This window comes from Chiloscyllium punctatum, chromosome 42 (genome assembly GCF_047496795.1).
Source record: "Chiloscyllium punctatum isolate Juve2018m chromosome 42, sChiPun1.3, whole genome shotgun sequence".
NCBI classification, from domain to species: domain Eukaryota; kingdom Metazoa; phylum Chordata; class Chondrichthyes; order Orectolobiformes; family Hemiscylliidae; genus Chiloscyllium; species Chiloscyllium punctatum.
This window is the reverse complement of record NC_092780.1, coordinates 44,243,066-44,261,227: the sequence shown is the minus strand read 5'-3', so window position 1 is coordinate 44,261,227 and position 18,162 is coordinate 44,243,066. Positions and strand designations below refer to the sequence as shown.

Below are 18,162 nucleotides of genomic sequence, written 5' to 3'. Positions count from 1 at the left end.
CGCTGGGAATCTTAATGGTCCACAAACCAGTAAACACCTTCCATCAGCTCCTCACAAAGGTTAAAGACCTGACACCCACATCCGACAGGATGAACGTTATCTACAAGATACCCTGTAAGGACTGTGAAAGACACTACATAGGAAAAACAGGAAGAAAACCAACCATATGAGTGTACTAACATTAGCTCACCACTGCCAGACTCAACCAGCACACTCTCATTTCCAACCACACAGACAATGATGGATACAAATTCACCCGGGACAATGTAACCATCTTAGCACAGGCAAAACAGACACACCAGAGAATTCCTTGAAGCCTTGCACTCCAACTGGAACTCAAACAATAGACACGTTGACTTGGTCCCACCCAGATACAGAACCGGAAGTCCCAACAAACAGAGACAAATACCAGGCGGGACACAGCACCAATACTTTATTGAAGAAGTGCTAACGATTTCGTCTAGTGAGGCGACGAAACATCTGACCTCATCTACAAGCTGAACCACAAATCTTTGCAAACACTCTAAGAAATTCTGTGTCACTGGTCGTGGGTTTCTATAGGCTCTTGAGTGGCGAAGTAGCCTGATCCTAGAGCCACATCTCCAACCACATATTTAGCAAGCTTTTTCAGGATGTGCAAGTGGTCCTTGGTCTTGAGATCTTTAGCATTCTTTTCTCTGGTTCTTTTTCCATACTTCTTGTTGATGGGTATTCTCAAAAATTGCATCTCTTCATACAGGAATGTAGCCTATTTCCCCAAGTCTGTTTCTTCTGAGTGAGGGTCTCCTGGGTGTTGACGTCTACATTGCATTTCTGGAGGGAAGTCTTCAACAAGCCTTTGAAAGGCATTTTGGTCTGCCTCTCATTCTCTTCCTTGAGCTGGGCAAAGAAGATTTGCTTTGTCAGTCAGGCTTCTGACATTGTAAGCATGTGGCTCGTCCTCTGGAGTTGGTTTTGGATGATTATGGCCTCAGTGCTGATGCTATTGACTTCTTTAATGCCGCTGATGTCAGTATGCCTATCCTCCCAGCTGGTGTGGAGAATCTGTCTCAAATAGCATTGATTGTACTTCTCCAGGGCTTTGAGGTGGAGTCGATATGAAGTCCAAGTTTCAGGGAGATACACAAGAGTCAGAAGGATCTTGATATCAGTATGGATTTCAAGGTCATTGAAGACTGTCATGAATTCTGCATTATATATTGGATATGCTACACCTGTAGCTACTATGTCCATGTGGGTGATGGAATGAATGGTTAAGGTGGTGGATCTGGTCCCAATCAATCCTGGATACTGTTGAGCTTCTTGAGTGTTGTTGGAGTTGTTTCATTCAGGCAGGTGGAGAGTAACCCATGATATTTCCAGAATTGTGGCTTGTTCAAATTCCTTGAAAATGAGTCAGTATCCTGGGAACATCTGCAGTGAGAGGTGACCTGAGCTGTATGTGTTTAATGCCCAATTTTCAATTAATTATACCCAAGATGTTAGCATTTATTTTCATCTTGCTGACAAACCTCTTCATGAAATCTCAAGTTTTAGGAATTTTCTCAACTTTTTTTTCACAAGAAGGATTATAACAAATAAGTTTCTAACAGTCTTAAGAAGAAAGTGTGTAATGTGCTGGTGAGTTTGAGTCAACATTTTCACATTGGATAGTAAATAAAATAATGTGTTAGTCTGCAATTGTGTAACAAGGTATACGCAGCATATTAGCAACTCGGTAGTTTTTGTTTGTAATGTTGAGTAGGGAGTCAAGTTTGGTCAGGACACTGTAAAAATTTGCTTGTTTTCAGTGCAGTGCTGTGGCATCTTTGAAGTCTGACACGAGAGATCAGATGGGGCTTTCATTCAAAAGTACAATTATAACAGTGAAAAGACAGCATCTTTGATGGTGTAGCACGCCTTTGTGACAATCTAAATTCTTGTGTCCAACTTCTGGACATGATAAAACTGCATCCTACAGATTTGTAAATAAAGATGTGGATTGTGGAATTAAAGAAACATGACACAACTGTTGCAAAATTGACAGAATAACAGGGAACAGGAGTGGTGAACAGTTGTCTGTCAAGTTGGAGAAAGGTTGGTAGTGAATTGACCCAGGGGTCAGGTTTGGACCCTTGCTCTTTCTGATAAGTATTATTGACCTTTGTACATGACATAATTTCAACATTTGGATGAAACTTGAAAGAATGGTGAAATGTCAAGGGGACTACGCAGAAGGTCATGAATTAGTGTAATGGCAGAAAAGAGTCTGATTATATTTAATGCAGAGGTGTGAATTAGCTAATTTCAGTCGATTGAGTGTGAACAGATAATAAATGAAAGAATCAGACTATTCATCCTATTCATGCCTTGAAATATTTCTGTCAGGTTGCCTCTCAGCCTCCGAAGCTGTATTGTATCCAGCTCGGAGAACCATACTTTTGTAAAGGCATCACAGTTTGTGCAGAAGAGATTCACATGATTGATTTCAAGGATTGGGAATAAAAACAAAGTGCTAGAAAATCTCAGCAGGTCTAGCAGTATCTGTAGAGTAAGCAACAGAACTAAAGTTGAGAGTTCATTATGTTTCCTGTTTGGAACTGTAGAAACAGGTGAAAATGTGATAGATTTTATGGTCAAGGAAATAAAAGAGTAATGTTCAGCTCTGAATTAAAACCAAGTCATGAAGACAAAGTACAGACATTGCGGATAAAACATGAAAATGAAAAACAAAGTTCATGGTCTGAAATTGTTGAACCCAACGTTGAGTCCTGAGGGCTGTAACGTACCCAAGCGGAAAATGAGGTGCTGTTCCTCCAACTTGCACTGGGCTTCACTGGAATACTGGAGCAGGCCTTGGATAGAAATGTGAGCTCGAAAACAAGATGGTGTACTGAAATCACACATGACCAGAAGGTTGAGGTTAAGCTGGTAGTCAAGGCCATCACCCAACCTGCACTTGGTTTTCCTAATGTAAAGAAGATCACTTTGTGAGCACCAAATACAATTCTGGTCACCCTCCTATATGAAAGATGCTATTAAACTAGAAAAAGTGCAAAAGCTTTACAAGGATGTTGACAAGATTGGAAGGTTTGAGTTATATGGAGAGACTGGATAGGCTGGCAATTCTTTTGGAGGCCGAGGGGTGACCTCAAAGAGGTTTATAAAATTATAAAATTATAAATTATAAATGTATAAAATTATGAGGGGCATAGATAAGGTGAATAGCCAAGGTCTTTTCCTCAGGGTAGGGGAATCCAAAAGTAGAGGGCATAGGTTTAAGATGACAGGAGAAAGATTTAAAAGGAACCTGAGGGCAACTTTTTCACACAGAGGGTGGTGCATATATGGAATGAGTTGTCAGAGGAAGTGATAGAGATGGGTACAGTTACAACATTTAAAAGGCATTTTGACAGGTACATGGATAGGAAAAGTTTAGAGGGACATGGGCCAAACACAGGCAAATAGGACCAGTCCAGTTGAGGAAACCTGGTCAGCATTGATGAGTTGGGCCAAAGAGCCTGTTACTTTGCTGTATGACTCTGACTAATTGACTTAACTGAAAAAGCAAATCACTGCTTTACTTGAAAGGAATGTTTTGGGCATTAAACATTGACGAATTAAACAGCAAGTGTTTTGAGTCTGGTAATTGGTTTGAGGGTGCTGTGGGTGTGTGACTATTGTTGGTGATGATAGAGGAATGGGAGAAAGTGAGGACTGCAGTTGCTGGAGATCAGAGCTGAAAATGTGTTGCTGGAAAAGCGCAGCAGGTCAGGCAGCATCCAAGGAACAGGAGAATCGACGTTCCTGAAGAAGGGCTTATGCCCGAAACGTCGATTCTCCTGTTCCTTGGATGCTGCCTGACCTGCTGCACTTTTCCAGCAACACATTTTCAGCGATGATAGAGGAATGGGCCAGAGTGCCACGAGGGAACAGTCCCTTTGAATGCTGACAGGAGAGGGAAAGGTGTGTTTTGCATAATGCTGGAGGTGACAGAAATATGGAGACAGATGACCAAAATAAATCAGCCTCCTTATGCCTGTATTCACAAAGCAGTACAATTAGTGCTGCACACTGCTGCTCATCATTCCTATAACCAACAAAATTTACCTCAATACTTCCCTACCGGATCTTTTGTATAATCAGTTCCAGATGCCAGATTTATACCTTAAACAAATCTTTAACAATTTATTAATAATACAGTAGCTTTAGCTGAGCAAAATTCTAACTAGTGCCTACGATTTAAACCCAATCTTATTTGATTCTCACATCCACACACACAGACAGACGGACAAACTGACACAGTTAAGGGATAAATCAAAAGATAAGTGAATGAGATGCAACTAGCCAGTTCACTTATGATTCCATGATGCATAAACATTGGGATTGCATCTTGTTTGGTTTCTCAAGATACCAGTGCATGGAACTAGCTTCCAGTAAGCTCAGAGGAATAATCACTGAATAATTATAACTGAGATTCTATTCTCCAAACTTTAAATGAGTTAGTAATAGGAAGATAATCAGGGAACAATCCAACTGCAGTTCTGTAATTTTCAAATTCCCAAACCTTATGACAAAAACATAGTTCAAAGTCCAATTTAAACTTTGTTTTCTCTTTGTTAAACTGGTTGCCTTCCTAACATCCAACATCTACCATCTTGTTTGAGCATAATGCATCTTTAGAACCGAAATGAACATCCAGGCCAGGCCTGTTTGTTTTTCTTGTTTTCTTTATAACACACTGCTGCTCATCATCCAAATGTTACCTTCGTGCTCAGCTCACAGGTAATAGTTCCAAACCAGAAATGATAAAAATAAAACTAAAATGAAAATTTCAACAGAAAGCAAAGGGTGCTGCTATGAAAATAGAGGTTGCTGGATCAGGAAGTGGGGACAATAGGACAGTTATTGTGATAAGGAAATGTAGTTTTCATGATGCTGAATGGACTATATCTGTTTAAAGTCATGCCATTCCCCACATGTGCAGTGTACATTGACGATCTGGTGATTTTCAGTCACATATTTGGAGATTCTATCGGAATTGTTCAATTGACTTTGGGAGGCAGGCATGGTGATAAACCTGGCTAAGAGTGAGCTCACAACAAGCCAAGTCATGTTTTCAGACATGGATAGGTGGCCCCATGGGATGTGAAACCAAAGGTTTTTGGGAAGTTACCCATATCATTGACGAAGAGAGGAGTACTACAATTCCTGGGATTGAGTGTTTTTTATCGGAAGTTCATTCAGAATGTTGGCAGTCTAGTTTCTCAACCAACTGACTTGTTGTAAAATTGCAGAAAATTTCAGTTGATGGAGGAATGTCAGAAGACATTTAACAGCCTGAAAGCTGTGCTAACCACTGCTCCAGTGTGAGCCATACCGAATTATGCAAAGCCATTCAAGGTGACTATCGATGTAAGTGATGTGGGTGCTGGTGCTGTACTCTTGCAAGAAGACAATGAGAGTTAGAAAGACCTATTGGGTATTTTACCAGAAAGTTTGGCCCAACAAGTCCACATTGACTCTCTGAAGAGTAACCCACACAGATCCATTTCCTCTACCCTATTACTCTGCATTTACTCCTGCCAAATGCACCTAACCTGCATATCCCTGAACATTATGGGCAATTTAACATGGCTAATTCACCTAACCTGCACATCTTTGGACTTGGGAGGAAACTGGAGCACCCTGAGGAAACCCACGCAGACATGGGGAGAAATTACAAACTCCACATAGTTGCCTGAGGCTGGAACCAAATCCGGGTCCCTGGCGATGTGAAGCAAGAGTGCTAACCACTGTGCCACCGGATGCTTTTGGTGACAGACCTGCTGAGTTTTGCCAGCAATTTCTGTTTTTGTGCCTTTCATTATTTTCTATCCTTTCTAGTCCATTCCAAGCTACACTGTGGTCACCCTGACAGTTGATCTTATTTCAGAATTTTCAGTTCCCTGGCTTTAGCTGCCTCCTCTTTACGATGGATATTTAATTCCACTGCATTTCTACTCTCTAATACTTCTTTGAACAACCAGCATCTGCCTGGCTGAACTTGTTCTGTCAATAAATAATTTCTCCTTTAAACTCACCTCACTTTCTCAAGGGTCAAGGGTTATGGCATCCCAGTTATGGCATTTGTTATGGATTATAACAACCTCTTCTACCCAAAATTGGAAGAACCAATTTACTTCGAATTTCCACCCATAGATAGTAAGGAAGTGGATGTGCTGGAAATTCTGGACCCCAGGGCCAGACCAAATATATCCAAGGTTACTACAGGAAGCGAGGAATGAGATTGCTGCACCTCTGGCAATGATTTTTGCACCCTTACTCTCCACAGGAGTAGTAGTGGATGATTGGAGGGAGGCGAATGTTGTTCCTCTGCTTAAGAAAGGGAATAGGAAATCCCTGGGAATTACAGACCAGTCAGTCTTAATAGAGATGTACAAGGTAGTGAGAGGCATACATAGACTAGATAACCAGAGACTTTACCCCAGGGCAGAAATGACTGTCACGAGGGGACATGATTTTAAGATGATTGGAGAAAGGATTAGGGGAGATGTCAGAGGTAGGTTCTTTTCACAGCAAGTTGCCGGTGTGTGGAATGCAATGCCGGCGGTGGTAGTAGAGCCAGAGACATTTGGGACATTTAAGCAACTGTTGGATAAGCACATGGACGGCAGTAAGTTGAGGAGTATGTAGGTTAGGGTGATCTTAGATAAATGCTTGGCACAACATGATGGGCTGAAGGGCCTCTACTGTGTTGTACTCTTCTATGTTCTAGTTTCTATCATCTCTGACTAAGCTGATACCAGGTCTCAAGAGACTGTGTTTGAGGAGAGGTTGAATAGGATATACCTGCACTCATTGGAATTCAGGGAAATGATAGGCAACCTTATTAAAATATAGAAGATTCTTAGGGGGCTAGACAGGGTAGGTGCAAAGTCATTTCCACTGGTGAGAGAGCCTAACACTAAAGAGCATTCTGTTAGAAAAATGGGCAGTCCACTTAAGATAAGAGATGAGGAGGAACTTCTTCTCTCAGAGGGTAGTGAATTTGTGGAATGGTTTACCACAGAGGGCTGTTGAGACTGGGACATTAACTATATTCAAGGCTGAGAAGATCAGTTTTTAATCAGTAAGGTTGTGGAGAAAGGACAGGGAAGTGGAATTGAGGATTATTCAGATCATGGATTAGTGGTGCTGGAAGAGCACAGCAGTTCAGGCAGCATCTGAGGAGCAGCAAAATCGACGTTTCGGGCAAAAGCCCTTCATCAGGAATAAAGGCAGAGAGCCTGAAGCGTGGATAGATAAGCTAAAGGAGGGTGGGGGTGGGGAGAAAGTAGCATAGAGTACAATAGGTAAGTGGGGGAGGGGATGAAGGTGATATGTCAAGGAGGAGGGTGGAGTGGATAGGTGGAAAAGAAGATAGGCAGGTACGATAAGTCATGGGGACAATGCTGAGCTGGAAGTTTGGAACTAGGGTGAGGTGGGGGAATGGGAAATGAGGAAACTGTTGAAGTCCCCATTGATGCCCTGGGGTTGAAGTGTTCCGAGGCGGAAGATGAGGCGTTCTTCCTCCAGGCATCTGGTGGTGAGGGAGCGGCAGTGAAGGAGGCCCAGGACCTCCATGTCCTCGGCAGAGTGGGAGGGAGAGTTGAAATGTTGGGCCACAGGGCGGTGTGGTTGATTGGTGCGGGTGTTCTGGAGATGTTCCCTAAAGCGCTCTGCTAGGAGGCGTCCAGTCTCCCCAATGTAGAGGAGACCGCATCAGGAGCAACGGATGCAATAAATGATATTAGTGGGTGTGCAGGTAAAACGTTGCTCCTTTAGGGCCTTGGATGGAGGTGAGGGAGGAGGTGTGGGTGCAGGTTTTGCAGTTCCTGCGGTGGCAGGGGAAGGTGCCAGGATGGGAGGGTGGGTTGTAGGGGGGCGTGGACCAGACCAGGTAGTCACAGAGGAAACGGTCTTTGCGGAAGATGGAAAGGGGTGGGGAGGGAAATATATCCCTGGTGGTGGGGTCTTTTTGGAGGTGGCAGAAATGTCAGCGGATGATTTGGTTTATGCGAAGGTTGGTAGGGTGGAAGGTGAGCACCAGGGGCGTTCTATCCTTGTTATGGTTGGAGGGGTGGGGTCTGAGGGCGGAGGTGTGGGATGTGGACGAGATGCGTTGGAGGGCATCTTTAACCACGTGGGAAGGAAATTGCGGTCTCTAAAGAAGGAGGCCATCTGGTGTGTTCTGTGGTGGAACTGGTTTTCCTGGGAGCAGATACGGCGGAGGCGGAGGAATTGGGAATATGGGATGGCATTTTTGCAAGAGGTAAGGTGGGAAGAGGTGTAATCCAGGTAGCTGTGGGAGTCGGTGGGTTTGTAAAAAATGTGGGTGTCAAGTCGGTTGTCATTAATGGAGGTGGAAAGGTCCAGGAAAGGGAGGGAGGTGTCAGAGATGGTCCAGGTAAATTTAAGGTCAGGGTGGAATATGTTGGTGAAGTTGATGAATTGCTCAACCTCCTCACGGGAGCACGAGGTGGCGCCAATGCAGTCATCAATGTAGCGGAGGAAGAGTTGGGAAGTGGTGCCGGTGTAATTACAGAAGATCGACTGTTCTATGTAGCCAACAAAGAGGCAGGCATAGCTGGGGCCCATACGTGTGCCCATGGCTACCCCTTTGGTCTGGAGGAAGTGGGAGGATTCGAAGGAGAAATTGTTAAGGGTGAGGACTAGTTCGGCCAAACGAATGAGAGTGTCAGTGGAAGGGACTGTTGGGGACGTCGGGAGAGGAAATAATGGAGGCCCTGGTCATGGCGGATGGAGGTGTAGAGGGATTGGATATCCATGGTGAAGATGAGGCGTTGGGGGCCGGGGAAACAGAAGTCTTGGAGGAGGTGGAGGGCATGGGTGATTATTCAGATCAGCCATGATCTCATCGAATGGCAGAGCAGACGTCATGTGTTGAATGAACTGTTTCTGCTCCTATTTGTTGTGGTCTTTACCTAATCCGTTTCTGATTCTTTCCTTCTTTATGATAGTCAGCCTGCCCCTTGAAATTATGACAATGTATTACAAGGTCATTGACTTCTACAGCTACTATGACTACATTTCTTCATACCCTGCTTCCACTCTTCTCGTCTCCATTTCATCTAATCCCCTGAGGCTACTTTCCACAATGGACTTTCTAACATACTTATGGAGCCTCCTCCCATAGTGAGTTGTTTGATCATCCACCAACATTCATGACTGGCTGTCGCAGGACTGCAGAGCTTAAATCTGATCTGTTGGTTGTGGGATTGCTTAGCTCCATCTATCGCTTCCTGCTTATGCTGTTTGACATGCAAGTAGTCCTGCTTGGTGGCTTCACCAGGGTGACACCTCATCTTCAGATATGTCCAGTCCTGCTGCTGGCATCCCCCCTGCACTCTCCATTGAACTATGGTTGATCCCCTGGCTTGATGATAATGGTTGTGTGAGGGATATGCTGGCACATGAGGTGACAGATTGTGCCAGAGTATAATTCTGCTGAGTTGAGGGCCCACAGTGCCTCATGGATGCCAATTCTTTACAATTCAGGCCAATAAAAGAGCTATTGTAATTTGGCTTGAGTTTTCACTGCTCCCAAGTTATCTCCTACTGGTAATTCATGTGCTACCTGCATCATCTCCTTTCTGTTACCCACCTTCACACACAACTTGATGAATCTCTGCTCATTTCTCGACCTGAATATATGTATGTGATGGTCTACATTTCCTCATCAAAGTGTCATTTTTAAAGTAGGAACATTCTCATATACTTTCAGATTCTTCCTCTGTGGGTGATTTTTGATACAACTTCCTTAATTTTTCATCTTTCCTTTGTAATTCTCTGAACTAAAAATATCCACTTTGTCCTCTACCTGTTCTTGATTTTTCCCAAACATTTGCTCAAACAGTCTCTAGTAATTGAACTTCAACTTCCTTATCTTTATTATTTGATTTCTCCTCCTGCTTCTACCTGTGACTTTGTGACCTTGTTAAAACACAGTCAGAAAAAACCCCAGGATATCATTCGTATAACACCTCACTTGCCTGATTTTCCATTGGCTTTTCCACCATGTGATCACTCCCACCTGTGATCCAGCTAAATCATCACCAAGAATAAGCACAATGTCTGTAACCAAGAATTTCTCTGTTAATCTCACCACCATTTCTCCACTTTTCACCGGACACTCCAACCTCACTTTATAAATTGGAACACTGCTCTTCCCACCATGAATTCCACATATTACCACCTTTCCTGGAAACACTCCTTGTGAAACACTGCTCATGTTTCACCATTAAAGATTGGCTTGGTCCTGTTGAAGATCTGGACCCCGGTGGGGTCTCTCGGTTCCACAATCGCTCAATAAGCACTCACAATCAGTCTGGTTCTTTAAGACTTCATTCTTTATTTCTTCATACGGCTGGATACAGAACATCCAGAAACACACAACTTGAGCACCTCAGTATTCCTCGTAGGAGCTGCACACACAGTTTAATAGAAAGACATTTATTACATTCAAACAATTACTAATGAATACATGATATTGCTTCATTGACAGTGAATTGGTCCAATGATATTTACTCTAAACCAACTTATGTTCCAACGCTTAGGTCACTTTTATCTCACAAACAGAGCCTCTGCACCAACACCTGAAGGTCAGCCAGAACGGTTAGTACTTTCTTATCTGCTCAAGTTAATTCTATACTTTAAAGGGCGTATTGTCTGCTGAGCTCTTTTTGCAGCAGTCTGTGGTTAGTCATTTATGCAACTTTAGCAGAGTTAGCAGTTAGCAGCCTAAAAGCCTTCTATGCAGCTTTAGCAGAATTATCAGTTAGCAGACTAGAAGCCATTTTGTCATGTTACTTGCATCGAGAAGCCATCTTATTGCCACCTCAGTTACCAAGAGCACCTGTTAGGCGGTTGCCCCTGACTGCAACTAGTCACCCTAGCTTCAGGTAGCAGATTCTCATCAGCCTGTATTTACGTTTCAGATTTTCACTGTGTCTCTTAAAATCTTAATTTCTTTACCTGCTCCTCCTGTCACACATGAGTAAACCTTACAGTCAAGTAAATTTGTTAGAGGGATCTGGTACTTTCTTGTCAATCAATCCCTGATCAGGTTGTACATATTTTTGCAGCTTTTTAGCTTCCACCATGCTTTCCTTTATCACTTCAACACAACCCACTGGCTTTTCCTGTTTTCCAACATCTGTTTTCCCAGTGCTTTTCTAAGCCATGAACACTGTGACTTCATGTGGCCTATTTTATTACAGTGAAAACACCTGAGTTTTTTATGTCTTTCCCCGTCCTGGGTTTCCTTTGTACTAGCAGTAAACTATTTGATAATCTTCAATGAGATCTCCTTTTCCCTTACCATCTGAGAATTTTATTTTTTCCTAATTTCTAGCCCTCACAGACTGAAATTGATATTGCAAGTGAAACTCTGATTTATGAACCAACTCATAATCATCTGACATTTCTGCTGCTAATCCTGCAGTCTTAACTCTCTGTTTTTTCACGAGTTCTCATTACTTCAGGAAGTGAATTTTTAAACTCCTCCAAAATAATTATCTCCTAAGAGCATCATGTGTTTAATCTATTTTCAATGCCTATATCCACCTATCAATATTACGTTGTTTGATCCTTTCAAACTCAATGTATGATTAGGTTCCCTCCTTAGATTCCTAAAACGTTGTCTGTTGGCTTCTGGTATGAGCTCATTTGTACTTAAGACAGCATTTTTCACTTCTTTATACTCTCCAGATACATCTACCTACCAGCTTTGTGTGCATCAACAATACCCACATGGTCACCGGCCATTTAATTTCTGAAATGAAATGAGAAAAGCTTCTCGAACTTGGACAATGCTTGGACATATTTAAACAGATCCCCCAACAGGCCTTTGGTTATGATTGGATTACTCTCCATCACTGTCCTCATCACTATTTCTACTTTTCACCTCTATCTCCACCATTTTAAGTTAACTTTGAGTTTTCCATTCCAACCTATGAAATGTAAAAACTCTCTCTCCCTTTCATAGAACACTGAACACAGAACACTACAGCACAATACTGTTCAGCCCACAATGCTGTGCCATGCATTTATCTTAATCCATGTTAAACTAACCTACACACCCCTCTATTTACTGCCGTCTATATGCTTGTGCAGCAGTCCTTTCCTCTTCTTTCTGCTTTTAATCTCAATTCAAACTGCTTCATTTCCTTTTCTTGTTAAAGCTGTTTTATTTTCAATGGAATATAAACCATTTCCATGTTAAGTGATTGCCACAATTATCCCCTCCCCACCTTTCCTCGCAGGCACAGGAAAATCCAACTCCAGCTTGTTTGCCAATTCCAAAAGCTTTCCCCTGCTCACTTACTGTAAAACTCCCAAAAAGACTTCTTCTACCCCCAGGAGACCCTTAGTAACTGAAAGAGCCATATTATACAAGGCACACCCTGTTTAAACCAACTGAATCCAACATTCAAATTATATCAGTCCACGTTTACCTCTCACTGCCTTGGTGTCCAAGAATCCTGAAGCCAACCTGGAATTAGAGATTTTGACCCTGACAAGAGCCCTCAATTTTTTATAGGCTAGACCAAACTGCCTTAACGTATATTAAGAGGACCATCTAGACCCCAACTTTTCTTATTTTAAAGGCAAGTGCCAGACGTTGCATTCCAGATATAACTGGATTCATCACCAACCAGATTTGAAGTAAGACACTTTTTATTGATACACTAAATACAACAAAACAAAGAAGAAATTCAAATAACTTATCTCTGTTGGAAATTTTAACAGAAAAATAGAATATTTAACTAATAAACTGTAACTGTTCCAATATAGTAATATCCCATAACCAAAAGGAAATTCAGTAAAACAGATTGTCTCATATACAATTCCAGCAGCAGGAAGAGAACCCTCAGTTTTTAGCTGTAATCAAGCAAGGAAAAATAGCTTCCATATCCAGCTTCACGTTTCCAGAAGCTACGATTGAAAACCTAAAATTAAAAGTCATGATTCTGTGGGAACTTGACCACACCCATTCAAGCTGCTTCTATTGTTTTAAAGGTTTTTTTTAAAAAGGCCTTACAAGCTATTTACTTTATGAGATTTCAATAGACAGCTCGGTACCTCTGACTTAAAACATCTCTTCAAAACAAAACCCAGGACGAAAGAAAAAGCCTCTTAAAGCCTTTGCTTGCTTGTGAGACATGAATTGTCTCTTATCCCCAAGGGTGTCTCATTCAGGATGAAATATTCACACAATGTAGAGAACATGGCATGAACTTTCATGGCTCTGAATTATGCTGGCTCTCTACTCCTTATTGTGGTTGGACCAAACGTTCATTGGAAGTGCTCCTTACTTCCTTCCAATGAGGTTATTATCTACTCAAAGCTCTTGCACCTTGCCTGAATTGTTTCTAGTACAAAGTGTGAGTTGGTAACTAACTTGTAGAAATGGGGTCCACAGTAGTTTTGAAAGAAGCCTTCCCAGAATGTATCAAAGTCAGGATAGTTGCAAGCTGATTGACCAGAGTGACTTTGAAAGATTGATGATGACTTAAATAGAAAGGAAAATAATGAGTCAAATGAGAAAGATTTTTAAAAAAGAGTAGAAACAGAGTAAAATAAGACAGAGACAGAGCTAGAAAGAGAGGGAGGGTAAGAGAATGGGGAATGAAGGAGAGAAATACAAAAAAACATAGAGTGAGAATCAGAAAAAAGTCACATAAAACAAGAAAATAGAGGGAGAGGAGAAAGAAAATGAGAAGCAGAAAGATTATGAAATGTGGCAATCTGTGATTGTTGCAGGGACAAAGATGAGCTTTACAGTCTGATTCTTTGTTAAGTTTTCTCAATCGTTGGTTTGTTTTCAGTTAGGATCCTTTTCTCACTTAAAAGCAGAAAACCCTGGAAACACTCAGCAGGTCTGAAAGACAGAGACATGGAATTAACATCTGAGGTCCATACTCGCTCTGTAGAATTTCTTACCTTCCATCTTGTCATAGATCTTCCTTTTTTTTGCCTCATACTCCCCTACCCACTTAACTTGCTCAAAATCAAATACGTTTCCAACTTTTCTTATTTTTCCCATGGATGCTAGCAGACCTCCTCGGTTTTTCCAGCATTTTCGGTCTTTGGTTAAAAGTTTCAGCATTTACAGTGTGTGGCCGATCTGAGGGAAGATGAAATAGTCCAAGTCCTTCACTGAACCACCTCAGACATTGATATATGATTGCCACTTGGGATTAGTGGTGCACTGCATCAGTAAACCAGCGCAGGAAGCCTTTCATCTCTTTTTTTTTAGCAATAGTAAGTTTTGAAACATCTCTCCTGCTGTGAACTATTTAAATTTCATACAGCTTGAAAAGTCATGACATTGACAATGTATAAAGTAAGCCGTAGTATTGAAATGCTTTAACCTGCTGGACAGGACACATTTGCTAAACATAGAATGTCAGTTGACAAGCTGTCCTCACTTTGATATTCCCTTCTCTTTCAGAGGAAACACCAGATACACTACAAACTGGCAGTGATTATCAATTATCTGGGACATTGCCTCTCCTTAGCTGCCCTCATCATTGCCTTCATGCTATTCATGCGACTGAGGTAAGTGAATTAATAGAATCATAGAACTGTTACAGCACAGAGAGAGGCCATTTGGTCTATTCTGTTAATGACAACTCTCGACAACAGAAAGTTAGTTGTTGCGTTTTTATCCCACTCACTAACAATTGTATTGAGTGCTTATCCAAATTTCTTATGTAAAGCTGCCATTAGTCCTGCCTCCACTACATTCTCAGGTAATGCATTCCAGATCTCAACTACTTGCTGCATGAAATACATTTTCACCATTGGTTGAAAACAAAGAAAATTACACCACGGGAACAGATGTTTTGGCCCTCCACACATGCGCTGATCCAGGTCCTCCATCTTAACCTGTTGCTTATTTTCTAAAGATCTGTATCCCTTTGCTCCCTGCCCATTCATGTATCTGTCTAGATACATCTTAAATGAAGCTATTACTCCTGCTTCTACCACCTCCACTCGCAACACGTTCCAGGCACCCAACACCTTCTGCATAAAGAACTTCCCACGCATATCTCCCTTAAACCTTTCTCCTCTCACTTTAAACTCATGACCCCTAGTAATTGAGTCCCCCACTCTGGGAAAAAAAGATTCTTGCTATCCACCCTGTCTATACCTCTCATGATTTTGTAGACCTCAGTCAGGTCCCCCCTTCAACCTTCGCCTTTCTAATGAAAATAACCCTAATCTACTCAAGCTTTCTTCATAGCTAGCACCCTACATACTAGACAACATCCTGGTGAACCTCCTCTGTACGCTTTCCAAAACATCCACATCCTATTGGTAATGTGATGATCTGAACTGTACGGAGTATTCCAAATGTGATCAAACCAAAGTAACTGTAATATGACCTGCCAACTCTTGTTCTCAATACCCCGTCCGATGAAGGGAAGCATACTGTATACCTTCTTGACCACTTTATCAAACTGCATTGCTATCTTCAGTGTATAATGGTCCTGAACACACAGATCTCTCAATATCAATATTCTCCAGGACTTTTCCATTTACCATATAGTATACTCTTGAATTGGATCTTCTAAAATACATCAATTTGCATTTGCCTGGATTGAACTCCATCTGCCATTTCTCTGCCCAACTCTCCAATCTATCTATACTCTTCTGCATTCTCTGACAGTCCCCTTCACTATCTGCTATCAGATCACTATCAGATCATTTATGTATATCACAAACAACAATGGTCCCAACACAGATCCTTGTGGAACACCACTAGTCACAGCTCTTCATTTTGAGAAACTCCCTTCCAGTCCTGCTCTCTGTCTCCTGCTGCCCAGCCAGTTCTCTATCCATCTAGCTAGTACACCCTGGACCCCACATGCATTCACTTTCTCCATTAACCGACCATGGGGAACCTTACCAAATGCCTTAGTGAAGTCCATATATATGACATCTACAACCCTTCCCTCATCAACCAACTTTGTCACTTTCTCAAAGAATTCTATTAAGTTGGTAAGACATGACCTTCCCTGCACAAAACCAGGTTGCCTATCAATGATAAGCCCATTTTCTTCCAAATGTAAATAGATCCTATTCCTCAATACCTTCTCCAACAGCTTCCCAACTACTGACATCAGGCTCATCCGTTTATAATTATCTGGATTATCCCTGTTACCCTTCTTAAACAAGGGGGCAACATTAACAATTCTCCAGTCCTCCAAAGCTGCAAAGATACCAGCTATTCCTTCAGGTACCAGCTATTCCCTCTCACACTTCCCTCAATAACCTGGGATAGAACCCATCTGGACCTGGGGACTTGTCCACCTTAATGCCTTTTGGAATACCCAGCACTTCCTTCCTTCTTATGCCGACTCAACTTAGATTAATCAAGCATCTATCCCTAACCTCAACACCATCATGTACTTCTTGGTGAATATCAATTCAAAATACTCATTAAGAATCTCACCCATTTCCTCTGATTCTACACGTAACATAGAACATAGAACATAGAAGAATACAGCGCAGTACAGGCCCTTCGGCCCTCGATGTTGCGCCGATCAAAGCCCACCTAACCTACACTAACCCACTATCCTCCATATACCTATCCAATGCCTGCTTAAATACCCATAAAGAGGGAGAGTCCACCACTGCTACTGGCAGGGCATTCCATGAACTTACGACTCGCTGAGTGAAGAACCTACCCCTAACATCAGTCCTATATCTACCACCCCTTAATTTAAAGCTATGCCCCCTCGTAATAGCTGACTCCATACGTGGAAAAAGGTTTTCATTGTCAACTCTATCTAAACCCCTAATCATCTTGTACACCTCTATCAAGTCACCCCTAAACCTTCTTTTCTCCAATGAAAACAGCCCCAAGTGCCTCAGCCTTTCCTCATACGATCTTCCTACCATACCAGGCAACATCCTGGTAAACCTCCTCTGCACCCGTTCCAGTGCCTCCACATCCTTCCTATAGTATGGCGACCAAAACTGCACACAATATTCCAGATGCGGCCGCACCAGAGTCTTATACAACTGCAACATGACCTCAGGACTCCGGAACTCAATTCCTCTACCAATAAAAGCCAGTACGCTATATGCCTTCTTCACCGCACTATTTACCTGGGTGGCAACTTTCAGAGATCTGTGTACATAGACACCAAGATCCCTCTGCTCATCCACACTACCAAGTATCCGACCATTAGCCCAGTACCCCATCTTTTTGGTACTCATACCAAAGTGAATCACCTCACACTTAGCTACATTGAACTCCATTTGCCACCTTTCTGCCCAGCTCTGCAGCTTCTCTATATCCCGCTGTAACCTGCCACATCCTTCCTCACTGTCTACAACTCCTCCGACTTTCGTATCGTCCGCAAACTTGCTCACCCAACCTTCTAACCCTTCCTCCAGGTCATTTATAAAAATGACAAACAGCAATGGTCCCAAAACAGATCCTTGCGGAACACCGCTAGTAACGGCACTCCAAGATGAACCTTTGCCATCAACTACTACCCTCTGTCTTCTTCCAGCCAGCCAATTCCTAATCCAAACCTCCAACTCACCCTCAATGCCATATCTCTGTATTTTCTGTAGTAGCCTACCATGGGGGACCTTATCAAACGCCTTACTAAAATCCATATACACCACATCTACCGCTTTCCCCTCATCTACCTCCTTAGTCACCTTCTCAAAGAATTCAATAAGGTTTGTGAGGCACGACCTGCCCTTCACAAAACCATGCTGACTATCCTTGATCACATTATTCTTATCCAGATGTGCATAAATCCTATCCCTTACAATTCTCTCTAAGACTTTGCCCACAACAGAAGTGAGACTCACTGGCCTATAGTTACTAGGATTATCCCTACTCCCCTTCTTGAACAAGGGAACCACGTTTGCTAGCCTCCAGTCCTCTGGCACTACTCCTGTAGACAAAGAGGACACAAAAATCAAGGCCAATGGCTCTGCAATCTCCTCCCTTGCTTCCCAGAGAATCCTAGGATAAATGCCATCAGGCCCAGGGGACTTATCTATTTTCACCCTTGCCAGAATTTCCAACACCTCTTCTCTACATATCTCAAAGCCATCCATTCTACTTATTCGTGCCTCAGTATTCAT

At 42.3% G+C, this 18,162-nt stretch overlaps 1 protein-coding gene across 5 annotated transcripts in view; it reads left to right on the top strand.

Annotated features, from left to right (window-relative positions):
- LOC140465922 (corticotropin-releasing factor receptor 1-like) overlaps positions 1-18,162 on the top strand; it is a 345,472-nt gene that overhangs the window by 171,053 nt on the left and 156,257 nt on the right. For all 5 annotated transcript variants that reach the window (XM_072561876.1, XM_072561875.1, XM_072561877.1 and 2 more), the window contains one exon: positions 14,498-14,604. In XM_072561876.1, the coding sequence (XP_072417977.1) occupies positions 14,498-14,604 (107 nt within the window). The remainder of the gene's footprint in view (positions 1-14,497; positions 14,605-18,162) is intronic.